The 27,563-nt window shown below is 41.3% G+C and overlaps 1 protein-coding gene and 1 long non-coding RNA gene across 3 annotated transcripts in view; one reads left to right on the top strand and one right to left on the bottom strand.

The window, feature by feature from the left end:
• ATF7IP2 (activating transcription factor 7 interacting protein 2) overlaps positions 1-27,563 on the bottom strand; it is a 59,910-nt gene that overhangs the window by 23,026 nt on the left and 9,321 nt on the right. For both annotated transcript variants that reach the window (XM_033235775.1, XM_033235776.1), the window contains exons 4-6: positions 20,802-20,936; positions 18,554-18,652; positions 1,381-1,538 (exon numbers count right to left, since the gene is read on the bottom strand). In XM_033235775.1, the coding sequence (XP_033091666.1) occupies positions 1,381-1,538; positions 18,554-18,652; positions 20,802-20,936 (392 nt within the window). The remainder of the gene's footprint in view (positions 1-1,380; positions 1,539-18,553; positions 18,653-20,801; positions 20,937-27,563) is intronic.
• Positions 14,174-15,677, top strand: LOC117097662. The gene is made up of 3 exons (XR_004443021.1): positions 14,174-14,415; positions 14,533-14,638; positions 15,478-15,677. It is a non-coding gene; the product is annotated as an uncharacterized LOC117097662 (long non-coding RNA).

A 27,563-nucleotide genomic window follows, 5' to 3' on the forward strand; every position in this document is an offset into this window, starting at 1 on the left:
CACGCCCAGCCACATTAATTGATGTTTAATTGTTAAACCAAGGTTCCCGTACTCTTGAGTCAAACTCAACTTTTGTAGACTATTGAACTTGGTTTACTAGTTATCTTGTTTAGGACACCTGCATCTATTCTGTGGTTTAAAGCAGACTGTAATTTTCCGTTTCTGTAAAATTTTAAAATTGATTTTATAATAGTATTAGGGTTATGCTAGTCTCATAAAATGAGCTGAAGAACATTCCCTTTTTTTCTATTATTTGGAAGAGTTTGCTTACAGCTGGTGTTATTTCTTGCTTAAATATTTTATAAAACTCACCATTAAAGCCATCAGAATCAAGTTACACATTTGTTACACCTATCCGCACATTCACCATGGGCTGAGAGTGCTGCCTCAGTTTTATAAATCCCAGGGTTCTTCCTTCAGAATAGAACATGAGATAGATTTGTTCATATAACAGACACAAACCACTGCTAAATTGGATATATTTTTCTATAAAGTGCTATTTTAATGGTGTCTTTTTCACTTCCATCACTACCACTTTTTATTTTTTGTTACTTTATGAGTTTCAGCACATGCATCAATAAGGGGTCACACTACAAAGTGTCACTGAAATGTGGCTCTTGCCTTCATCAACTAAATGCCTCCTTCACAGCGGCTTCCTGGCTTAAAATAAAATGTGGGCCCAATATTACAGAATATTAGGGCATCTCCTGAAGGGTTACAACTGCATGTTAAATCCCCCAACACAAACATAAATGGTTTAGACCTGTAATGCCTCTCCTTTGTTTTAGAGCCTCCTTGTGTACGCACAGTTATTTGTGGGAAAAGGTGTTCTTCAAACAATGGCCATCATTCAATCTACTTATCTTTGATTTTATGTTTTCCTCTTTTTAAAAACTCAAGTATAGGGCCAGGTGCAGTGGGTCACGCCTGTAATCCCAGCACTCTGGGAGGCAGAGGCAGGCAGATTGCCTGAGCCCAGGAGTTCCAGACCAGCCTGGGCAACATGGTGAAGCCCTGCCCCTACAAAAAATACAAAAAATTAGCCCAGTATGGTGATTGCACACCTGTAGTCCCAGTTACCTGGGAGGCTGAGGTGGAAGATCACTTGAGCCCAGGAGGTTGAGGCTGCAGTGAGCTGTGATTGTACCACTATACTCCAGCCTGGGCAACAACGTGAGACCCTGTCTCAAAAACACCCACAAAACCCTAAAACCAAAAAAAACCCACAACTGAGGTATAATATGTAAAAGTAAAACTATAGGACATTTTAAGAGTCAATGTTAAGAATAATCAATATTATAAAGATCCAAAACTGTGATGAAGAAAAAATTCATTATTATAGATTTAGATAAATTTATGCATGTTTGCAGAAACACCTACCTTTCAGAAACAGACTTATTTTGATCTGGTGACAAATTAATTATTTTACTTCCTTTTTCTGAAGGGTTAGAAGGCTCATATTTCACAGAAGACCTTTCAACTGGACTATTAACTGACTCCAGATTCTTATCCAAAATCATAGCCTCTGAATTTGCAACCTATTAAATACGTGAGAAAAAAGCAGTTGAGGGGAATTTTACCAATCGTATCCTTCCAAACAAAATAAGGATTTTCAAAGTATTCTTGCATACATATGGCAAAACATAAGTTAAATCACATGTATTTCGATGGCTGATGACCATGATTGTGATTTGCCTGCCAAAATGAATTTTTAAAAACTCGAAGAAATAAAAATGATGGTATACATCAACTTCCTAGCTTGGATGGAAAGAAGGAAAAACAAATGTTCAGGTACTCAGACAACACTGTATTCCTATTAGACTAAGTTTTAGGAACTAAATAACTTAAGAAAATTTTACTTTTGTTATATTTCTAATAAGACTAAAAATAACTCAGATTGCCAACTTGCTCTTCCAATTGCTGAGTTTATTTAAAACTTGAAGCTGAAACATTCAGTGTTCTCAGCTTTGGTTGAGAAGTTGCAGCATTTTATATATATGTAAATATGTATGTACATTAATTCAAAAGGATCAAGGGACAGCATGAACAAAAATGTACTGGGTGCCACGGAAGCCGGGCACCTGTTCGTTGCCCCAAACCTGTAGCAGTGGTGGCTAACCCCCCAATTCTATACTTGCAGGATCAGGGGGCACAGTTCACCACAGCAGCACTATCAGTTGGGTGCTCATCTGACATCTGGGGCAATGGCAGGCCCAATCTGTTGCAGTGGTAGTGACCATAGGCCAACTTTTCCTGAATTTCCTACCCAACAGCACTGGGGATTGAGGTGGCACCTGCAGGGGCTAAATGGGAGACCCTGTGGAGCCAGAAGAATGAAGCTAAGCAGTATGGTACTGTAAGAGCTCTGAAAAGTAAACTGTCATTGAAACCACAGCTTAAAAGAAGAGGCCAGGATCTACACACTAAACCTAAACAGGGGAAATTCCTGCTGAAAGAGAGTCCTATGCTTAGTGTTTTCAAAGAGCCCTCCATGTGACTGCATACTGAGACATTTAATCCTTCCCAAGGTACTAGCACAAGGGTGTCCAGCCAAAATCTTGACTTTCTCTGCATACTCTTCTGACAGTGAGCCTCCTAGAGTCTTCTGCAATCTGGACAGGTAGAGAATTGCCTAAATCATTAAGTCCTGATTCCTTTCTGGTAAACAGTTTCTTCTTCAGTTTTTCTTTTTCTCACATTGTAAAAAGAAGCAAGAGGAAATCAGGCCAAACCTTCAATACTTTGCTCAGAAACCTCACATGCCCCGTAATCCCAGCTACTCAGGAGGCTAAGGCATGAGAATTGATTGAATCCAGGAGGCGTATGTTGCAGTGAGCTGAGATTGTGCCACTGCACTCTAGCCTGGGCAACAGAGCCAGACTTTGACTCCAAAAAAGAAAAATAAAAGAAGAAATAAAAAAATCATAAGTCAAACAAAATCCAAATTCATTGTTTACAAGTTCTGCTTTCCATGTAACTATAGGATACGATGCAACTAAACTTCCTGCCACTATATAACACAAATCCCCTTTCCTCGTGTTTCCAATAACATGTTCCTCACTTCCTTTCAAGTCCTCACCAACAATGCTTTTAATGTCTGTATTTCTACCAAAAGTTTGTTTATGATCTAGGTATTAAGTCCATGGTAGGTTTTCTCCACTGTGCCCCTCATTTCCTTTTAACCCCCACGGGCAGTCTTTAACTTCCAAATTTCTACTAAGAGTCTGTTCAAGGCAATCTAGCCTTTTTATAAAGCATGCTCCTCAAAACTCTTCTAGTCTCTAAGCATTACCCTACTCCAAAGCCACTTTCACATTTTTAGGTATTGGTTACAGCAGCACCCCATACTTCCTGATACCAAATTCTCTGTAAGTTTCCTGAAGTTACCTTAACAAATTACCACAAACGGCAAGGCTTATTTTATCACAATTTTAGAAGCCAAAAGTTTGAAATCAGTTTTACTAAGCTAAAATCAAGGTACTGGCCTTCCTTCTGGAGGCTGCCTGTTTCTGGACTTGAGGCCCTCCTCCATCTTCAGTGTACTTCATTCTCCATCCTCTGCTTCCATTGTCTCATCTCTTTTTTCTGCCTTTGACCTTGCCACATGTTTTGTAAGAACGCTTTTGATTAAAATGAGCCCACACAGATAATCCAGGATTAACTACCCATCATCTCAAGGTACTTAATAATACCTACAAAGACTCTTTTCACCACGTAAGATAATATATTCACAAGTTCTGGGAATTAGGTCATGGACATCTTGCAGGGATCGGACCATTTTTTCCATCTACCATAGCTGTAGAAGGTCGAAAAAACACTATCAACTATCTTGGCACAATTAACTCAAACATGACATTTATAGAACATTACAGCCAACATTCTGTACACGGAACATTCATCAAGTGAAATAATATGCTGGCCTATAAAATAAGTTCAACTTTCAAAATTTAAGGTTTACATAGTATGTTCTCTGACTAAATGAAATCAGGTATTAGAAAAATAAAATACCTAGAAGTCACAAATATTTTAAAATTAAACACACATTTCCAAATAATTCACAGGTCAAAGAATACAAGGAACATTATAAATCATTTTGAACTGATGGAAAACAAAGATATGATGTTTGAAAGATTATAATCTTTGCATTAAGAAGTACATAATCTAACCACTAAGAAGATGCTTAGAAAAAGTGATGCTTAGAAGGAAATTTAGCTTTAAATGCTTAATGTTAGAAAACATCTCTTAAAAACCTGGAAAAAGAACAAATTATAACTAAAGTCAGTAAAAGAAAGACAATAAGAAAAAAACAGGAATCACAATAAAACAAATGATAGAATTAATGAAATTTGGTGATCAAGAAGGAAAAATAATAAATATAAAAATACAGATTAACCCACATCAGAAACAAAGTACAGTGTATCACTGTAGAACCCCAAACATTAAACGGACAAGTGAATTTTTTTTTTTTTTTTTTTTTGAGATGGAGTCTCACACTGTCACTGGGCTGCAGTGCAATGGCATGATCTCAGCTCACTGCAACCTCCGACTCCCGGGTTCAAGCGATTCTCCTGCCTCAGCCTTCCAAGTAGCTGGGATTACAGGTGCCCGCCACCATGCCTGGCTAATTTTTTGTATTTTTAGTCAAGACAGGGTTTCACTATGTTGGCAAGGCTGGTCTTGAACTTCTGACCTCGTGATCCGCCTGCCTCAGCCTCCCGAAGTGCTTGGATTACAGGTGTGATCCAGTGCGCCCAGCCTAGGATAAGTGAATTTTACTGATAATTTTGTGACAGTGAATTCAATAATTTAGATAACATGGACAAATTCCTTACAAAGATAACTTACAAAACTGATAAAAGATGGGAAAAAAAAATCTGAATGGCCCTATACCTATGAAAGAATTGTATTTTCAAGTAAAAACCTTCCTACGAAGAAAGCTGTGGGCCAGGCGCAGTGGCTCATGCCTGTAATCCCAGGACTTTGGGAGGCCGAGGTGGGCATATCAACTGAGGTCTGGAGTTCGAGACCAGTCTGACCAACATGGAGAAACCCTGTCTCTACTAAAAGTACAAAAATTAGCCAGGTGTGGTGGCGCATGTCTGTAATCCCAACTACTCGGGAGGCTGAGGTAGGAGAATAGCTTGAACCCCGGAGATGGAGGCTGAGGTGAGCTGAGATCGTGCCACTGCACTCCAGCCTGGGCAACAAGAGTGAAACTCTGTCTCAGAAAAATAAACAAAAAAAGAAAGCTCCTTGCTCAGTTTTCAGAATCTAAATGCTGAGTCTACAAATATTCACTATAAAATTATTTCGGATTGCTGGCAAGATGGCTGAATAGGAACAGCTCCGGTCTGCAGCTCCCAGTAAGACTGATGCAGAAGGCGGGTGATTTCTGCATTTCCAACTGAGGTACCTGGTTCATCTCACTGGGACTGGTTGGACAGTGGGTGTAGCCACGGACGGTGAGCCAAAGCAGGGTGGGGCTCTCACCAGGGAAGCACAAGGGGTCAGGGAATTCTCTTCCCTACCCAAGGGAAGCCATGATGGACTATGCTGTGAGGAACGGTACACTCCAGCCCAGATACTGCATTTTTCCCATGGTCTTCACAACCCACAGACCAGGAGAATCCCTCTGGTACCTATGCCACCAGGGTCCTGGGTTTCAAGCACAAAGCAAATGGCCGTTAGGGCAGACACTGAGCTAGCTGCAGGAGTTTTTCTTTTCCACACCCTAGTTGCGCCTGGATTGCCAGCGAGACGGTACAGTTTGCTCATCTGCAAAGGTGGCTGAAGCCAGGGAGCCAAGTGTTCTGGCTTGATAGGTCCCACCCCCTACAGAGCCCAGCAAGCTAAGATTCACTGGCTTGAAATTCTCGCTGCCAGCACAGCAGTCTGAGGTCAACCTGGAATGTTCAAGTTTGGTGAGGGAGGGGCGTCTGCCATTGCTGAGCCTTGAGTAGTTGGTTTCCCCCTCATAATGTAAACAAAGCCACTGGAAAGTCTGAACTGGGCCGAGTCCACTGCAGCTCAGCAAGGCCACTGTGGCCAGACTGCTTCTCTAGATTCCCTCTCTGGGCAGGGCATCTCTGAAAAAAAGGCAGCAGCCCCAGTCAGGGGCTTATAGATAAAACCCCCATCTCCCTGGGACAGAGCACCCAGGGGAAGGGGTAGCTGAGGGCTTCAGCAGACTTAAACGTCCCTGCCGAACAGGACTTTGAAGACAGCAGCAGATCAGTGGATCTCCCAGCACAGTGTTTAAGCTCTGCTAAGTGTCAGACTGGCTCCTCAAGTGGGTCCCTGGCCCCTGTGTATCCTGACTGGGAGACACCTCCCAGTAGGGGCCGACAGACACCTCATACAGGAGAGCTCTGGCTGGCATCTGTCAGTGCCCCTCTGGGATGAAGCTTCCAGAGGAAGGAACAGGCAATAATCTTTGCTGTTCTGCAGCCTCCGCTGGTGATGCCCAGGCAAACACGGTCTGGAGTGGACCTCAAGCAGACCTACAGTAGAGGGGCCTGTTAGAAACAAAACCAACAAACAGAAAGGAATAGCATCAACATCAACATCAACAAAAAAGGACGTCCACTCAGAGACCCCATCCGAAGGTCACCAATATCAAAGACCAAAGGTAGATAAATCCACGAAGATGGGCAGAAACCAGCACAAAAAGGCTGAAAATTCCAAAAACGAGAACACTTCTTCTCCTCCAAAGATCACAACTACTTGCCAGCAATGGAACAAAACTGGATGGAGAATGAGGGTGACAAATTGACAGAAGTAGGCTTCAGAAGGTGGGTAATAATAAACTCCCACGAGCTAAAGGAGCATTTTTTTTTTTTTTGAGACAGAGTTTTGCTCTTGTCGCCCAGGCTAGAGTGCAGTAGAGTGATCTCAGCTCACTGCAACCTCTGCCTCCCGGGTTCAAGTGATTCTCCTGCATCAGCCTCCTGCGTAGCTGGGACTATAGGTGTGCACCACCACGCCCAGCTAATTTTTTAATTTTTAGAGATGGGGTTTCACCATGTTGGCCAGGGTGGTCTTGAACTTTTGACCTCATGCCCACCTCGGCCTCTCAAAGTGCTGGAATTACAGGTGTGAGTCAGTGTACCCAGCCTAAAGGAGGATCTTCTAATCCAATGCAAGGAAGCTAAGAACCTTGAAAAAAGGTTAGACGAATTACTAACTAGAATAACCAGTTTAGAGAAGAATATAAACGACCTGATGGAGCTGAAAAACGTGGTACAAGAACTTCATGAAGCACACACAAGTATTAACAGCTGAATCGATCAAGCGGAAGAAAGGATATCAGAGAGTGAAGATCAACTTAATGAAATAAAGTAAGAAGACAAGACTAGAGAAAAAAGAATTTTTGAAAAAGAACGAACAAAGCCTCCAAGAAATATGGGACTATGTGAAAAGACCACATCTACGTTTGATTGTTGTATCCGAAAGTGACAGGGAGAAGGGAACCAAATTAGAAAACACTCTTCAGGACATCATCCAGGAGAACTTCCCCAACCTAGCAAGACAGGCCAACATTCAAATTCAGGAAATACAGAGAATACCACAAAGATACTCCTCAAGAAGAGCAACCCCAAGACACATAATCGTCAGATTCACCAAGGTTGAAATGAAACGAAAAATGTTAAGGGCAGCCGGAGAGAAAGGTAAGGTTACCCACAAAGGGAAGCCCATCAGACTAACAGTGGATCTCCCTGCAGAAACTCTACAAGCCAGAAGACAGTGGGGGCCAATATTCGACATTTTTAAAGAAAAGAATTTTCAACCCAGAATTTCATATCCAGCCAAACTAAGCTTCATAAGTGAAGGAGAAATAAAATCCTTTACAGACAAGCCAATGCTGAGAGATTTTGTCACCACCAGGCCTGCCTTACAAGAGCTCCTGAAAGAAGCACTAAACATAGCAAGAACAACCAGTACTAGCCACTGCAAAAACATACCAAATTGTAAAGACCATCGACACCATGAAGAAACTGCATCAACTAATCAGCAAAATAACCAGCTAGCATCATAATGACAGGATCAAATTCACACATAACAATATTAACTTTAAATGTAAATGGGCTAAATGTCCCAATTAAAAGACACAGACTGGCAAATTGGATAGAGTCAAGAACCATCGGTGTGCTATATTCAGGAGATCCATCTCACATGCAAAGACACACATACGCTCAAAATAAAGGGATAGAGGAAGATCTACCAAGCAAATGAAAAGCAAAAAAAGGCAGGGGTTGCAATCCTAGTCTCTGATAAAACAGACTTTAAACCAACAATGATCAAAAGAGACAAGGAAGGGCATTATCTAATGGTAAAGAGATCAATGCAACAATAAGAGCTAACTATCATAAATATATATGCACCCAATACAGGAACACCCAGATTTATAAAGTAAGTACTTAAAGACCTACAAACAGACTTAGACTCCCAGACAGTAATAGTGGGAGACTTAAACAATGCACTGTCAACATTAGACAGCCCAATGAGACAGAAAATTAACAAGGATATTCAGGACTAGAACTCAACTCTGGACCAAGTGGACCTAATAGACATCTACAGAACTCTCCACCCCAAATCAATAGAATATACATTCTTCTCAGCATCTCATTGTACTTATTCTAAAATTGACCACATAATTGGAATTAAAACACTCCTTAGCAAATGCAAAAGAACAGAAATCCTAACATTCTCTCAGACCACAGTGTAATCAAATTAGAACTCAGTATTAAGAAACTCACTCAAAACCGCCCAACTACATGGAGACAATCTGCTCCTGAACGACTACTGGATAAATAACAAAATTAAGGCAGAAATAAAGATGTTCTTTGAAACCAATGAGAACAAAGACACAATGTACCAGAATGTCTGGGAATATTTAAAGCAGTGTTTAGAGGGAAATTTATAGCACTAAATGCCCACAAGAGAAAGCAGGAAACATCTAAAATCGACATCCTAACATCAAAATTAAAAGAACTAGAGAAGCATGAGCAAATTAATTCAAAGGCCAGCAAAAGACAAGAAATAACTCTAAGATCAGAGCAGAACTGAAGGAGATAGAGATATGAAAAACCCTACAAAACAAATCAATGAATCCAGGAGCTGTTTTTTTTTTTTTTTTTTTTTTAAAAGATCCAACAAAATAGACTGCTAGTCAGACTAATAAAGAAGAAAAGATAGAAGAATCAAATAGACACAATAAAAAACGATAAAGGGGATATCACCACTGATCCCACAGAAATACAAACTACCATCAGAGAATACTATGAACACCTCTACACAAATAAAGTAGAAAATCTAGAAGAAATGTATAAATTTCTGGACATACACACCCTCCTAAGTCTAAACTAGGAAGAAATCGAATTCCTGAAAAGACCAGTAATGAGTTCTGAAATTGAGGCAGTAATTAATGGTCTACCAACCAAAAGTCCTGGACCAGATGGATTCACAGCCAAATTCTACCAGCGGTACAAAGAGGAGATGGTACCATTCCTTCTGAAACCATTCGAAAGAATAGAAAAAGAGGGAATTCTCCCTAACTCAATTTATAGTCCAGCGTCATCCTGATACCAAAACCTCACAAAGACACAACAAAAAAGAAAATTTCAGGCCAATACCCCTGATGAACATCAATGCGAAAATCCTCCATAAAATACTGGTAAACCGAATCCAGCAGCACATCAAATAGCTCATCCACCATGATCCAGTTGGCTTCACACCTGGGATGCAGGGCTGGTTCAACATACAGAAATCAATAAACTTAATCCATCACATAAACAGAACCCATGACAAAAACCACATGATTATCTCAATAGATGCAGAAAAGGTCTTTGACAAAATTCAACACCCCTTCATGCCAAAAACTATCAATAAACTAGGTATTGATGGAACGTATCTCAAAATAGTAAGAGTTATTTATGACAAACCCACAGCCAATATCATACTGAATGGGCAAAAACTGGAAGCATTCCCTTTGAAAACTGGCACAAGAGAAGGATGCCCTCTGACTACTATTCAACATAGTATTGGAAGTTCTGGCCAGGGCAATCAGGCAAGAGAAAGAAATATGGAGTATTCAAATAAGAAGAGAGGAAGTCAAATTATCTTTCTTTGTAGATAACATGACTGGGTATTTAGAAAACCCCATCATCTCAGCCCCAAATCTCCTTAAGCTGATAAGCAACTTAAGTCTCAGGATACAAAATCAATGTGCGAAAATCACAAGCATTCCTATACACCAATAACAGACAGAACCAAATCATGAGTGAACTCCCATTCACAATTGCTACAAAGAGATACCTAGGAATCCAACTTACAAGGGATGTGAAGGACCTCTTCAAGGAGAACTACAAACCACTGCTCAAGGAAATAAGAGAGGATACAAATAAATGGAAAAACATTCCATGCTAATGGATAGGAAGAATCAATACTGTGAAAATGGCCATACTGCCCAAAGTAATTTATAGATTCAATGCTATCCCCATCAAGCTACTATTGATTTTCTTCACAGAATTGGAAAAAAATACTTAAAATTTCATATGGAACCAAAAAAGAGCCCGCATAGCAAAGACAATCCTAAGCAAAAAGAACAAAGCTGGAGGCATCATGCTACCTGATTTCAAACTATACTACAAGGCTACAGTAACCAAAACAGCATGGTACTGGTATCAAAACAGATATATAGACCAGTGGAACAGAACAGAGGCCTCAGAAATAGGTGTCAACCACCTATCTACAACCATCTGACCTTTGACAAACCTCTCAAAAACAAGCAATGGGGAAAGCATTCCCTATTTAAGAAATGGTGTTGGGAAACCTGGCTAGCCATATGCAGAAAACTGAAACTGGACCCCTTCCTTACACCTTATACAAAAATTAACTCAAGATGGATTAAAGACTTAATCGTAAGACCTAAAACCATAAAAGCCCTAGAAGAAAACCTAGTTGTTAGGAACAGTTTCTCTTCAAAGGGTTTGACCCCCCTTGTCCTTTGTTCTATTTTATAAGTAATCTTTCCTGCCTTTAACATGCCCAGGCATGCCTCCATCCACCAAGATTGTAGCCGACCCACACTGCCTTAAAGTTGTTAGGTACAAACAATAAACTTCCTGGTTCTCTGTCCTATTCTAAATGCTAAATCTAGTCAATTAGGATCAGTTTAGATTGTGAGGTCCGACCCCAATTAACAGGGGAGGTGGGGGAGGAGGGAGGGAGGACACAGAAACAGTAACAACATTAGGAATAAAAACCCTTGCTTTCCTTTGTTCAGTGCGCTCTTGTGATTCTGACTGACACAGGCAGCACCCTTCTCAGAAGTAAATCTGCCTTGCTGAGAAGTCTTTTGAGTGTTCGTTTTCTTTCGACTCCCAGCTCATTTCTAACAATTTGGGGGCCCTGCCCAGGATCCCATTCTCCTCCAGGGAAGGGTCTCTGATCATCTTCTGGGAGGGTATGCATCCCACTGACTCACTGCAGTGGCCTCAAAGGCTGGAGATCGAGACCCACCCGTTGTGACGAATAAACCTGGAATCTCAGCAATGTGAGAAGAGAAGGCCTACAAATACCGTGGCAACCAGGTAACTCTGTGCACAGACCAAGGTAAGAAAAGCCACTGGGGCGGTGAAGTTCTTCCTTGATGGTGTGGATATCTTGGAGGTTGAAAGTGCGTGAATGGTAACAAGCACTACTGCTGTGCGGAGTGAATGAGTCCAATCTGCGGTTCCGTGGTCAACTCATATGGCTTATGGTGGCCCTTTGGAGGTCCCATCAGGGGTTTATACTGATCCACCAATGTTAAGAGGGACCTAAATTCCCTCCGGGGAAGTGGCCAGAGAAGACGAAGCAAAAGGAGAAGAGCGCGAGAAACTTCCAGTGGTGGGGGGCGGTGGAGGCTCTAGGAAAGGAAAGGCAAGAAATCTCCAGTAGGGGGGCACTGAGCCTCACACAAACCTCCAATAGTCGGGAAGGCAAGAAATTTCCAACAGGGGAAATTAAGCCTCACCACAAAACCCACAAGATGGGAAATACCCCAAATAAGGTAGGGCATACAAAGGATAATGCCAGCAGCAATAACATTCCCCGATTGTCCCCTAGGGCTTATGTTAAAATATTGGAAAGATAAAGGACTAAACACAAGAAAAAGCAACAGATGACAAAATATTTTTATATCTAGACTCAGGAACCAATCCTCGAACCCTCAGTTTTCTGGCCAAAGTTTGGGTCATATGAGGATTGGCTCTGTCAGCTTTCAGTAGGACGTATTAATTGTAAGAGCCCTACCTCCCAAGAGGAAATAGGTTATGCCATATGTTGGTGGCAAGGACTTGTACTCCTTTACCCCTGAAAGACGGGAGGGAACAAGTCAAAAACTAACCTTTGGTGGAAAGTTGGTTGTAATCACACCTCATCAAGTTAGAACCATCTTAAAAGGCAGGAAGGTGGCTTACCAACTTACTTAAAATATGAAGCTATCCTGTTAGAAAGAGATGATTTAACACTATCCACTGATAATTCACTTACCCAGCAGATTTCTTGACTGGAGATTCAAATGTAAAGAGACGTGAACATGAGTGTTTAGATATAATTAATTACCATACAATAGTTAGGCCTAATTTAAGAGAGACCCCTTTCAAAACAGGGCAGCACTTATTTATAGATGGCTCTTCCCAAGTAATTGAAGGAAAAAGATATAATGGGTACTCAGTAGTCAATCGATGGGGAAGCCCTTGAAGAAGTAGAGTCAGGAAGACTGCCCAATAATTGGTCTGCCCAAACATGTGAACTGTTTGCATTTTATCAAGCCTAAAGCACTTGCAGAACCAAGAAGGGACTACTTATACTGCTTCCAACTACGCTTTTGCGGTAGCTCACACTTTTGGAAAAATTTGGACCAAACAAGGCCTTATTAATAGCAAAGGTCAAGACCTAGTTCACAAAGAGTTAATCACCCATGTACTGAATGATCTCCAGGGCCGGGCGCGGTGGCTCATGCCTGTAATCCCAGTACTTTGGGAGGCCGAAGTGGGTGGATCACCTGAGGTCGGGAGTTCGAGGCCAGCCTGACCAACATAAAGAAACCCTGTCTCTACTAAAAATACAAAAAAATCAGACAGGCAGGTGGTACATGCCTGTAATCCCAGCTACTCGGGAGGCTCAGGCAGGAGACTTGCTTGAACCTGGGAGGCAGATATTGCTGTGAGCCAAGATGATGCCGTTGTACTCCAGCCTGGGCAACAAGAGTGAAACCCTGCTCAAGATAAATAATCTCCAGTTGACAGAATAAATAGCTATTGTCCATGTCCCAGGACACCAGAAAAGCCTTTCTTTTGAAAGTCGGGGAAATAACCTTGCAGATCAAATAGCCAAACAAGTGGCTGTTTCCTCTGAGAGCCCTGTTTTTCACTTAACTCCTTGCCTTCCTCCCCCTACCGCAGTCCCCATTTTCTCTTCTACTGAAAAAGAAAAATGAATAAAAACAGGGGCTAAAGAAAACTCAGAAGGGAAATGGGTATTATCAGACCAAAGAGAAATGTTATCCAAACCCCTCATGAGGGAGGTCTTGTCTCAGCTGCATCAAGGAGCCCATTGGGGACCCAAAGCTATGTGTGATGCAGTTCTCAGAGTTTATGGGTGTACAGGAGTTTCTACCCTAGCCAAACAAGTTACAGATAGTTGCTTAATATGTAAAAAAACTAATAAGCAAACTCTAAAAAAATCACCCCTTGGGGGAAGACGTCCAGGACTAAGACCATTCCATAGTATCCACAGTGATTATACAGAAATGCCTCAATTAGTTGTCTAAAATACCTATTTAGTAATAGTAGATCACCTTACTCACTGGGTAGAAGCTATTCCCTTTCCAAACACAACTGCTAATAATCTAGCTAAGGCATTAATTGAAAATATTGTACCCAGGTTTGAAATAATAAAAAACATTGATTCAGATAATGGAACTCATTTTACTGCAAATATTGTTAAAGGGCTTACTCAGACTCTAGGAATAAATTGGGAATATCATACTCCAAGGCATCCGCCTTCATCAAGGAAGGTAGAAAAAAATGAACCAAACTTTAAAGAATCATTTAAATTGATTTTGAAAACTTGATTGCCTTGGACCACCTGTCTCCCCATTGCCTTGCTCAGAATTCGAACTGCCCCTCAAAAAGACATTATATATTTGGTTTATGTTCTACTTCGTCTTCTCTTAGGACCCAAGGTCTCTTAGTACAACCACTGCCTCTTGAGTTCCCAGTGCATCCATATCGATCTGGAGATTATGTCCTCATCAAAAGCTGGAAAGAAGAAAAACTCGAACCAACCTGGGAGGGACCTTATCTTGTGATCCTAACCACTGAGACAGCAGTCTGGACCGTTAAGAAAGGGTAGACCCATCACACTCAGGTGAAAAAGGCATCACCCCCTTTGGAGTCATGGGTCATCACTCCTGGGCCAACACCTTCCAAACTAATATTCAGAAAAGCTTAACCTGTCTAACTTGCTTCCTCTTTCTTCCTTTAGCTACCCAGGAACATTTTATTATCAGTGTAACCCGATCATCATTTCCTCAAACAATTACATTTGATGCTTGCCTTGTTATGCCCTGTGGGGACCTACAAACCCAAAGGTAACTAGCCTCTTTAGGGAAGTACCTTTGCCCTGGCCCTCTAGAACACACAGAACCCACCCCTAACTCTCACCGTTGTGACCATCTAGCATGGTATTTGAAATCCTGTAGCTCTTGGGAACATTTTTATTGGACCACTCAGTACCAAGGCTGGACTTTCATGGAAGGTCCCTGTGCCACCCTAAAGCCTTATTTCCACATCGCTAAATGAACCACCCCCTCTAATTGTCAATCCTACCAATGTAACCCAGTCCTTATCCCCACTACTGCTTCTACTTCCATTGACTGTAAGCCCACCTTAGGCTGTCTCTATGGTTTAGGAGCAAATGTTGCTGGAAGGGACCCTATAGCCTCCCTGAAATACATTTTGTCCACCATTCTCCACCTCCTACCACTTCATCTTCCCTAAATCCACCAAATCAAATAGTGGGTGCCACTCCTCACCCCCTTCCCAATGACAAAACTAAAGTAGCTATTGTAAAAGTAAAAGATTTAAAACAGACTTTAGCAATTGAGACTGGATACCAAGAAGCAAATGTCTGCATGGAATGAATTGAATAATTCTGTTAACACTCTAAACAAAAGCAGTTGTTACACTTGTGCACATGGTAGGCCAGAGGCCCAGGTTGTCCCCTTTCTACTCGCATGGCCTTCAAATCAACTGGGCATGGACTGTATGGTAGCTCTCTTCTAGCACCCCACAGCCTGCGGTAATAAGTCATGCCAAACTCTTTCTCTGTTACTCCCCGAAGTCCAGCACCCTGCATGCAGGTCAGTCCCTGAGGGCCACCCAGCTTCCATCTTCTGATGCCAATTTTACTTTGTGTCTCTCATGACAGGGAGAAAATTAAGCCTTCCTTGGAGACCTAAAGGCATGCAGTGAGCTTAAGCCTTTCCAAGAGCTTACCAATCAGTCTGCCCTTACTCATCCTTGAGTGGATGTATGCTGGTACTGTGGTGGACCCTTACTGGACACTGCCAAACAACTGGAGCAGTACTTGCACTCTAATTCAATCGGCCATCCCTTTCACCCTAGCATTCCATCAACCAGAAAAAGGAAAAACAACACCATAAAACAAGAGAGGCCCCTCATGGATCTTTTGATTCTCACGTTTATATAGATACCATTGGAGTCCCACAAGGGGTACCAGATAAATTAAAACACGAAACTAAACAGCTGCAGGGTTCGAATCCTTGTTCTGGTGGGTAACTGTTAACGTGGATTTGATAAATTATATCTACTATAACCAACAACAATTTGTCAATTATACTAAGGATGCCATTAAAGGAATAGCTAAGCAATTAGGGCCTACTAGCCAAATGGCCTGTGAAAATAGGATGGCACTAGATATGATACTAGCAGAAAAAGATGGAGTCTGTATCATGATAGGAACCCAATGTTGTACCTTCATCCCTAACAATACAGCCCCTGATGGAACAATCACTAAACCTCTACAAGGTCTCACCTCCTTATCTAATGAGTTAAACCAGGAATTCTGGGGTAAATGACCCTTTACAGGATGATTAGAAAGGTGGTTTGGTAAATGGAAAGGACTCACAGCTTCTACTTTTACTTCCCTGGCAATCAATTATAGTTAGGGTTCTCATTCCCACTGGCTGCTCTATCATACCTTCTATTCATGGATTAGTTCAATAAAACAATAACTTATAAAAACAGCCCCTACTGGCTGGGCATGGTGGCTCAAGCCTGTAATCCCAGCACTTTGGGAGGCCAAGGCGGGTGGATCACAAGGTCAGGAGTTTCAGACCTGCCTGGCCAAGATGTTGAAACCCTGTCTCTATTAAAAATACAAAAATTAGCAGGGCATGACGGTGCGTGCCTGTAATCCCAGCTACTGGGGAGGCTGAGGCAGGAGAACGGCTTGAATCCAAGAGGTGGAGGCTGCAGTAAACTGAGATCCTGCCACTGCACTACAGCCTGGGAGACACAGCAAGGCTCCATCTCAAAAAACAAAAACAAAACAGACCCTACTAAAACTTTCTTCATTTCTTTTCCACCCTATTCTGACAAGCTTTTACTTCTAGACAATCAAGAAGAACAGCAAAGTCAAGACATGTTAAGTAAGTTTGAAGAAGAAAATGTATAAATTCTCAGAGGAGGAAAATTGTTAGGAACAGTTTCTCTTCAAAGGGTTTCACCCTCCTTGTCCTTCGTTCTATTTTGTAAGTAATCTTTCCTGCCTTTAACATGCCCAGGCATGCCTCCATTTACCATGGTTATAGCTGACCCACACCACCTTACTTGAAGTTCTTAGGTACAAACAATAAACTTCCTGGTTCTTTGTCCTATTCTAAATGCTAAATCTAGTCAATTGGGATCAGTTTAGATTGTACAATCTGACCCCAATTAATGGGGGAGGACACAGAAACAGGAATGGCATTAGGAATAAAAACCCTTGCTTTCCTTTGTTCAATGTGCTCTTGCGATCGTGACTGACGCAGGCAGCACCTTTCTGTGGAAGTAAATTTACCTTGCTGAGAAATCTTTTGTTTGTGTGCTCATTTTCTTTGCGACTCCGAGCTCTTGTTTTTAACATAGGCAATAATATTCAGGACATAGGCATGGGCAGAGATTTCATGACTAAAACACCAAACGCAACAGCAACAAAAGCCAAACTTGACAAATGGGATCTAATTAAACTAAAGAGATTCTACACAGCAAACTATCATCAGAGTGAACAGGCAACCTACAGAACAGGAGAAAATTTTTGCAATCTATCCATCTGACAAAGGGCTAATATCCACAATCCATAAAGAACTTAAATTTACAAGAAAAAAAAAAACCCATCAAAAAGTGGGTGAAGGACATGAACAGACACTTCTCAAAAGAAGACATTCATGTAGCCAACAAACATATGAAAAATAGCTCATCACTGGTCATTACAGAAATGCAAATCAAAACCACAGTAAGATACTATCTCATGCCAGTCAGAATGGCAATCATTAAAAAGTCGGGAAACATGCTGGACAGGATGTGGAGAAATAGGAATGCTTTTTATACTGTTGGTGAAAGTGTAAATTACCTCAACCATTGTGGAAGACAGTGTGGTGATTCCTTAAGGATCTACAGAACCAGAACTACCATATGATCCAGCAATCCCATTACTGGGTATATACCCAAAGGATTATAAATCATTCTAATATAAAGACACAGGCACATGTACATTTATTGCAGCACTATTTACAATAGCAAAGACTAGGAATCAACCCAAATGCCCATCAATGATAGACTGGATAAAGACAATATGGCATGTATACAACTTGGACTACGATGCAGTCAAAAAAAAAAAGGATGAATTCGTGTACTTTGCAGTGACATGAAGCTGAAAACCATCATTCTCAGCAAACTAACACAAGAACAGAAAACTAAACACATGTTCTCACTCATAAGTAGGAGATGAACAATGAGAACACGTGGAAATAGGGAGGGGAACATCACACACCAGGGCCTGTTGGGCGGTGGGGGGATAGCGGAGGGACAGCATGAGGAGAAATACTTAATGTAGATGACAGGTGCAACAAACCACCATGGCATGTGTATACCTATGTAATGCAACTGCACATTTTGCACATGTACCCCAGAACTTAAACTATAATTAAAAATAATTTCAACTTTGCTGTATATATTTGACACTTTTCATGATAAAATGGGGGTGGGGGAAGACAATCTTGGCAATCACCAATCCTCTTTCTGCTTCCTTTACTACAGAAATACAAGTGGCATTTACTACCTAAGGGTGTCTTCTCCAGAGACAGATTCATGGGAACACTCTAAGTAAAAACTTACTTACCTTTATACCTTCTGTCCTAGCTTGGAAATATATTCATTTCTTATAATCAAACCATTTATATGAGTCAACTAAATTATTAAAATTCCTGTGTGTTTATACAAACCTTACAGGCTCCATTACTGGATAACATGTTTGGTTTCAAACAATTCCTTTGAAATAATAATACTGTTTTAATACGTCTTTGAAGTTTTGCTATTTTTGCCTAGAAGAAAAACAGAAAAGAAATAAATACTAAGCCAGAGTGCTATATATCATATAGAGATGGAGGGTCAATTATTTGCCAGAGTAGTTGTGTAAGACTTACTCATCTATCCAAATGAGAAATTCTAATATATGCAAAAGCTTGAAATAACATTTTATGCTATATATATGCACACACACATATATATATATACACACACACACACACACATATATATATATATGTATTTTTTTTTTTTTGAGACAGAGTTTCACTCTTGTTGCCCAGGCTGGAATGCAATGGTGTGATCTCGACTCACTGCAACTTCTGCCTCCCAGGTTCAAGCCATTCTCCTGCCTCAGCCTCCCAAGTAGCTGGGATTACAGGCATGTGCCATCACGCCTGGCTAATTTTGTATTTTTAGTAGAGACAGGGTTTCTCCATGTTGGTCAGGCTGGTTTTGAACTCCCGACCTCAGGTGATCCACCTGCCTCTGCCTCTGCCAGTGCTGGGATTACAGGCGTGAGTCACCATGCCCAGCCTATGCTTATATAATATTAAAGTTAAGGAAGATAAAAATCTCAAACTTCAGCCTGGCACAGTGGCTCACGCCTGTAATCCCAGCACTTTTGGAGGCCGAAGTGGGTGGATCACTTGAGGTCAGGAGTTTGAGACCAGCCCGACCAACATGGAGAAACCCCATCTCTACTAAAAATACAAAAAATTAGCTGGGTGTAGTGGCAGGTGCCTGTAATCCCAGCTACTCGGGAGGCTGAGGCAGGACACCTGCTTGAACCTGGGAGGTGGAGGTTGCAGTGAGCCGAGATCATGTCACTGCACTCCAGCCCGGGCGACAGAGTGAGACTCTGTTTTTTTTTTTTTAAAAAAAAAAAAAAAAAGGCCAGGGGCAGTGGCTCATGTCTGTAATCCCAGCACTTTGGGAGGCCAAAGCGGGTAGATCATGAGTTCAGGAGATTGAGACCATCATGGCTAACACAGTGAAACCCATCTCTACTAAAAATACAAAAAAATTAGCTAGGCATGGTGGCGGGCGCCTGTAGTCCCAGCTACTGGGACTTGCAGTCCAGAGCTTGCAGTGAGCTGAGATCGCACCACTGCACTCCAGCCTGGGCGACTGAGCAAGACTCCATCTCAAACAAACAAACAAAACAAAACACTCAAACTTCTAACTGGTCTACAATAAAATTAATATGGGTAAAAACATCAGTCAGCAAGTAATCCTAGAAGAGGAAAACAAAAAGTAAAAAAAAAAAAGCTTGAAACAGGTTATACAAGTTCTAATAAAGGATATATTTAGATTTAAAAGAAACTGCCTATGTAATTTTTTTGTTTTGTTTTTTGAGATGGAGTCTTGCTGTCAACAGACTGGAGTGCAGTGGCGCAATCTCAGGTCACTGCAACGACTGCCTCCCTGGTTCAAGCAATTCTCCAGCCTCAGCCTCCTGAGTAGCTGGGACTATAGGTACATGCCACCATGCCCGACTAATTTTTGTATTTTTAGTAGACACTGGGTTTCACCATGTTGTCCAGGATGGTCTTGATCTCTCGACCTTGTGATCTGCTCACCTTGGCCTCCCAAAGTGCTGGGATTACAGGCATGAGCCACTGCACCCGGCCAAAATTGCCTAAGTATTAAGCCTGTCAATTGACACAGAATGCCTAACAGTTCTATGAATATTTCTCAAAAGCCAATATTGCTAAGCTATAATAAATTACATTGTCTATGATATGTTCTTACATTAGGCTAATGGCCAGGAATCAGGTATGTCTTCCTTTATCGTTTTCCTTTGCTAATATGAAAAATATCACCAAATTCTTCCTTTTAAAAGGACTCAAATGGGCCAGGTGTGGTGACTCACGCCTGTAGTCCCAGCACTTTGGGGGGCTGAGGCTAGAGAATCACTTGAGCTCAGGAGTTCGAGGGCAGTCTGGGCAACTGGTAAAACCTCATCTCTACAAAAAAATCCCCCAAATTAGCAGGGCATGGTGGTGTACGCCTGTAGTCCCAGCTACTCTGGAGACTGGGGTGGGAGGACTGCTTGAGCTCAGGAGGCAGAGGCTGCAGTGAGCCACTGTACTGCAGCCTGAGCAACTGAGCAAGAACACTCCCCACTCCCCTCAAAAGGACTAAAATGAAATCAAAACTTACCAAGAGTTTATCAGCTATTCCTTCATGTTTATTTCTGCACTCTGTCTTCCCAATGCGTTGGTTCAATTCTTTCAGTTTCTTATCAAATAGTTCGTAATTTATACTATAGATCTCCTGTTGAATCAAATGTCTGACCTAGAATTTTAAAATAAAAAACGAAACACCCCACGTTTCAAATTTAAAAGCAATTTTACTTTCTACTTAAAAAAAAAAGCCTTGCTCTTTTCCAGATTTACTGTAACCAATTATAGTTTATTTGTTTATATTTGTATGTTTATATAACTATACCAGTAAGTTTTATAAAACTTGGATATTAAACTCAGAACACACCCAATATTTAAGTATACTGGACATGTTAGAAATTAAATTTATTCTCATAATGCTAACTTTCATTTCCTGCAGTTCCACTTGAATTCCACATTATACATTATAGAAACAATTAAGAGACTATATACCATTTATATTTTTTAATGTCCCTAACTCCTAGTTAGTATTCCATATAAAGGAACTCTGCTTATCTGAAAACCAGAGCCTGATGAAAATGGTTGGTCTGTAGTAGATACAGAACAAATTACACAAGTGTGAGACTGGACATTACCACTACTAAGCTACCTGACCCTTTAGTCAGTCGCATTACTTTTGAGCTTCATTTTCCTTCTTGACAAATAAGTAGATAATATAATAAATGTTGAACAAGTGATACTCAAAGGATTTTTATAGGAACAAAATACGCAAAAGAGCACCACAAAATAAAAAAACACTGAATTGATATGAAATAAATAAATATGCAAGATAATCACCACTACTTCCATAACTTTTTTAGGGCGTGGCTTTCTTATTGTTAAAATTTAAATATCATTCGGCTGGTTAGCTCAGCTAGTTAGAGCATAGTGCTAAAACTGAAAGAAGCCAGCAGGGTACAATAGCTCATGCCTGTAATCTCAACACTCTGGGAGGCCGAGGTGGGCAGATCACAAGGTCAGGAGTTCAAGACCAGCCTGACCAACAGGGTGAAACCCCGACTCTACTAAAAATACAAAAATTAGCCAGGCATGGTGGCAGGCGACTATAGTCCCAGCTACTCAGGAGGCTGAGACAGGAGAACTGCTTGAACCCGGGAGGTGGAGGTTTCAGTGAGCCGAGATCACGCCACTGTACTCCAGCCTGGGTGACTGAGCGAGACTCCATCTCAGAAAAAAAAAAAAAAAAAAGACAGCCGAATAGGAACAGCTCCAATCTCCAGCTCCCAGCGCGAGCGACACAGAAGACAGGTGATTTCTGCATTTTCAACTGAGGTACTGGGTTCACCTCACTAGAGAGTGCTGGACAATCGGTGCTGGTCAGCTGCTGCAGCCCGAACAGCAAGAGGTGAAGCAGGGCGAGGTATCGCCTCAACTGGGAAGCGCAAGGGGGAAGGGAATCCCTTTTCCTAGCCAGGGGAACTGAGACACACAACAGCTGGAAAATCGGGTAACTCCACCCCAATACTGCGCTTTACCAAGGGTCTTAGCAAACAGGCACACCAGGAGATTATACCCACACCTGGCCGGGAGGGTCCCATGCCCAGGGAGCCTCCCTCATTGCTAGCACAGCAGTCTGCGATCTAACGGCAAGGCAGCAGCGAGCCTGGGGGAGGGGCGCCCGCCATTGCAGAGGCTTAAGTAAGTAAACAAAGCTGCTGGAAAGCTGGAACTGGGTGGAGCTCACAGCAGCTCAAGGAGGCCTGCCTATCTCTGTAGACTCCACCTCTGGGGACAGGGCACAGCTAAACAACAACAACAGCAAAAAAGCAGCAGAAACCTCTGCAGACACAAACGACTCTGTCTGACAGCTTGAAGAGAGCAGTGGATCTCCCAACACGGAGGTTGAGATCTGAGAACGGACAGCCTGCTCAAGTGGGTCCCTGAACCCTGAGTAGCCTAACTGGGAGACATCCCCCACTAGGGGCAGACCGACACCCTACAACTCACATGGTGGAGTACACCCCTGAGAGGAAGCTTCCAAAGCAAGAATCAGACAGGTACACTCGCTGTTCAGCAATATTCTATCTTCTGCAGCCTCTGCTGCTGATACCTAGGTACAGAGGGTCTGGAGTGGACCTCAAGCAATCTCCAACAGACCTACAGCTGAGGGTCCTGACTGTTAGAAGGAAAACTAACAAACAGGAAGGACACCCACACCAAAACCCCATCAGTACGTCACCATCATCAAAGACCAGAGGTAGATAAAACCACAACGATGGGGAAAAAGCAGGGCAGAAAAGCTGGAAATTCAAAAAATAAGAGCGCATCTCCCCCTCCAAAGGAACACAGCTCATCGCCAGCAATGGATCAAAGCTGGACGGAGAATGACTTTGACGAGATGAGAGAAGGCTTCAGTCCATCAAACTTCTCAGAGCTAAAGGAAGAATTACGTACCCAGCGCAAAGAAACTAAAAACCTTGAAAAAAGAGTGGAAGAATTGATAACTAGAATAATTAATGCAGAGAAGGCCATAAGCGAACTGGCAGAGATGAAAACCATGACATGAGAAATATGTGACAAATGCACAAGCTTCAGTAACCGACTTGATCAACTGGAAGAAAGAGTATCAGCGATTGAGGATCAAATGAATGAAATGAAGCGAGAAGAGAAATCTAAAGAAAAAAAGAAGAAAAAGAAATGAACAAAGCCTGCAAGAAGTATGTGATTATGTAAAAAGACCAAATCTACGTCTGATTGGGGTGCCTGAAAGTGAGGGGGAAAATGGAACCAAGTTGGAAAACACTCTTCAGGATATCATTCAGGAGAACTTCCCCAACCTAGTAGGGCAGGCCAACATTCAAATTCAGGAAATACAGAGAATGCCACAAAGATAATCCTCGAGAAGAGCAACTCCAAGACACATAATTGCCAGATTCACCAAAGTTGAAATGAAGGAAAAAATCTTAAGGGCAGCCAGAGAGAAAAGTCGGGTTACCCATACAGGGAAGCCCATCAGACTAACAGCAGATCTCTCGGCAGAAACTCTACAAGCCAGAAGAGACTGGGAGCTGATATTCAACATTCTTAAAGAATTTTAAACCCAGAATTTCATATCCAGCCAAACTAAGTTTCATAAGTGAAGGAGAAATAAAATCCTTTACAGATAAGCAAATGCTTAGAGATTTGTCACCACCAGGCCTGCCTTACAAGAGACCCTGAAGGAAGCACTAAACATGGAAAGGAACAACCGGTACCAGCCATTGCAAAAACATGCCAAAATGTAAAGACCATCGAGGCTAGGAAGAAACTGCATCAACTAACGAGCAAAATAACCAGTTAATATCAAAATGGCAGGATCAAGTTCACACATAACAATATTAACCTTAAATGTAAATGGACTAAATGGTCCAATTAAAAGACACAGACTGGCAAACTGGATAAAGAGTCAAGACCCATCAGTCTGCTCTATCAGGAGACCCATCTCACATGCAGAGACATACATAGGCTCAAAATAAAGGGATGGAGGAAGATCTACCAAGCAAATGGAGAACAAAAAAAAGCAGGGGTTGCAATACTAGTCTCTGATAAAAAGACTTTAAACCATCAAGATCAAAAGAGACAAAGAAGGCCATTACATAATGATAAAGGGATCAATTCAACAGGAAGAGCTAACTATCCTAATATATATGCCCAATACAGGAGCACCCAGATTCATAAAGCAAGTCCTTTAGAGACTTACAAAGAGACTTAGACTCCATACAATAATAATGGGAGACTTCAACACCCCACTGTCAACATTAGACAGATCAACGAGACAGAAAGTTAACAAGGATATCCAGGAATTGAACTCATCTCTGCAGCAAGCAGACCTAATAGACATCTACAGAACTCTCCACCCCAAATCAACAGAATATACATTCTTCTCAGCACCACATCGCACTTATTCCAAAATTGACCACATAATTGGAAGTAAAGCACTCCTCAGCAAATGTACAAGAACAGAAATTATAACAGTCTCTCAGACCACAGTGCAATCAAACTAGAATTCAAGACTAAGAAACTCAATCAAAACCACTCAACTACATGGAAACTGAACAACCTGCTCCTGAATGACTACTGGGTACATAACGAAATGAAGGCAGAAATAAAGATCTTCTTTGAAACTAATGAGAACAAAGATACAACATACCAGAATCTCGGGACACATTAAAGCAGTGTGTAGTGGGAAATTTATAGCACTAAATGCCCACAGAGAAAAGCTAGAAAGATCTAAAATTGACACTCTAACATCACAATTAAAAGAACTAGAGAAGCAAGAGCAAACACATCAAAAGCTAGCAGAAGGCAAGAATAACTAAGATCAGAGCAGAACTGAAGGAGATAGAGACACAAAAAACCCTCCAAAAAATCAATGAATCCAGGAGTTGGTTTTTTGAAAAGATCAACAAAATTGACAGACCGCTAGCAAGACTAATAAAGAAGAAAAGAGAGAAGAATCAAATAGATGCAATAAAAAACGATAAAGGGGATATCACTACCGACCCCACAGAAATACAAACTACCATCAGAGAATACTATAAACACCTCTACGCAAATCAACTAGAAAATCTAGAAGAAATGGATAATTTCCTGGACACTTACACTCTCCCAAGACTAAACCAGGAAGAAGCTGAATCCCTCAATAGACCATTAGCAGGCTCTGAAATTGAGGCAATAATTAATAGCCTACAACCAAAAAAAGTCCAGGACCAGATGGATTCACAGCTGAATTCTACCAGAGGTACAAGGAGGAGCGGTACCATCCTTCTGAAACTATTCCAATCAATAGAAAAAGAAGGAATCCTCCCTAACTCATTTTATGAGGCCAACATCATCCTGATACCAAAGCCTGCAGAGACACAACAAAAAAAGAGAATTTTAGACCAATATCCCTGATGAACATCGATGCAAACATCCTCAATAAAATACTGGCAAACCGGATCCAGGAGCACATCAAAAAGCTTATCCACCATGATCAAGTGGCTTCATCCCTGGGATGCAAGGCTGGTTCAACATATGCAAATCAATAAACTAATCCAGCATATAAACAGAACCAAAAGAAAAACCACATGATTATCTCAATAGATGCAGAAAAGGCTTCTGACAAAATTCAACAGCCCTTCATGCTAAAAATGCTTAATAAATTCGGTATTGATGGAACGTATCTCAAAATCATAAGAGCTATTTATGACAAACCCACAGCCAATATCATACTGAATGGGCAAAAACTGGAAAAATTCCCTTTGAAAACTGGCACAAGACAGGGATGCCCTCTCTCACCACTCCTATTCAACATAGTCTTGGAAGTTCTGGCTAGGGCAATCAGGCAACAGAAAGAAATCAAGGGTATCCAGTTAGGAAAAGAAGAAGTCAAATTGTCCCTGTTTGCAGATGACATGATTGTATATTTAGAAAACCCCATTGTCTCAGCCCAAAATCTCCTTAAGCTGATAACAAACTTCAGCAAAGTCTCAGGATACAAAATTAATGTGCAAAAATCACAAGCATTCTTATACACCAGTAACAGACAAACAGAGAGCCAAATCACGAATGAACTTCCATTCACAACTGCTTCAAAGAGAATAAAATACCTAGGAATCCAACTTACAAGGGATGTCAAGGACCTCTTCAAGGAGAACTACAAACCACTGCTCAGTGAAATAAGGAGGACACAACAAATGGAAGAACATACCATGCTCATGGATAGGAAGAATCAATATCGTGAAAATGGCCATACTGCCCAAGGTCATTTATAGATTCAATGCCATCCCCATCAAGCTACCAATGAGTTTCTTCACAGAACTGGAAAAAACTGCTTTAAAGTTCATATGGAACCAAAAAAGAGCCCCATTGCCAAGACAATCCTAAGTCAAAAGAACAAAGCTAGAGGCATCACGCTACCTGACTTCAACTATACTACAAGGCTACAGTAACCAAAACAGCATGGTACTGGTACCAAAACAGAGATATAGACCAATGGAACAGAACAGAGTCCTCAGAAATAATACCACACATCTACAGACATCTGATCTTTGACAAACCTAAGAAAAACAAGAAATGGGGAAAGGATTCCCTATTTAATAAATGGTGCTGGGAAAATTGGCTAGCCATAAGTAGAAACCTAAAACTGGATCCTTTCCTTACTCCTTATACGAAAATCAATTCAAGATGGATTAGAGACTTAAATGTTAGACCTAATACCATAAAAACCCTAGAAGAAAACCTACGTAATAGCATTCAGGACATAGGCATGGGCAAGGACTTCATGTCTAAAACACCAAAAGCAACAGCAACAAAAGCCAAAATTGACAAATGGGATCTCATTAAACTAAAGAGCTTTTGCACTTTAGCAAAAGAAACTACCATCAGAGTGAACAGGCAACCAACAGAATGGGAGAAAATTTTTGCAATCTACTCATCTGACAAAGGGCTAATATCTAGAACCTACAAAGAACTCAAACAAATTTACAAGAAAAAAACAACCCCATCCAAAAGTGGGCAAAGGATATGAACAGACATTTCTCAAAAGAAGACATTCATACAGCCAACAGACACATGAAAAAATGCTCATCATCACTCGCCATCAGAGAAATGCAAATCAAAACCACAATGAGATACCATCTCACACCAGTTAGAATGGCAATCATTCAAAAGTCAGGAAACAACAGGTGCTGGAGAGGATGTGGAGAAAGAGGAACACTTTTACACTGTTGGTGGGATTGTAAACTAGTTCAACCATTATGGAAAACAGTATGGCAAT

Source organism: Trachypithecus francoisi, unplaced genomic scaffold (genome assembly GCF_009764315.1).
Source record: "Trachypithecus francoisi isolate TF-2019V2 unplaced genomic scaffold, Tfra_2.0 Lachesis_group15, whole genome shotgun sequence".
Classification (NCBI taxonomy): Eukaryota; Metazoa; Chordata; class Mammalia; order Primates; family Cercopithecidae; genus Trachypithecus; species Trachypithecus francoisi.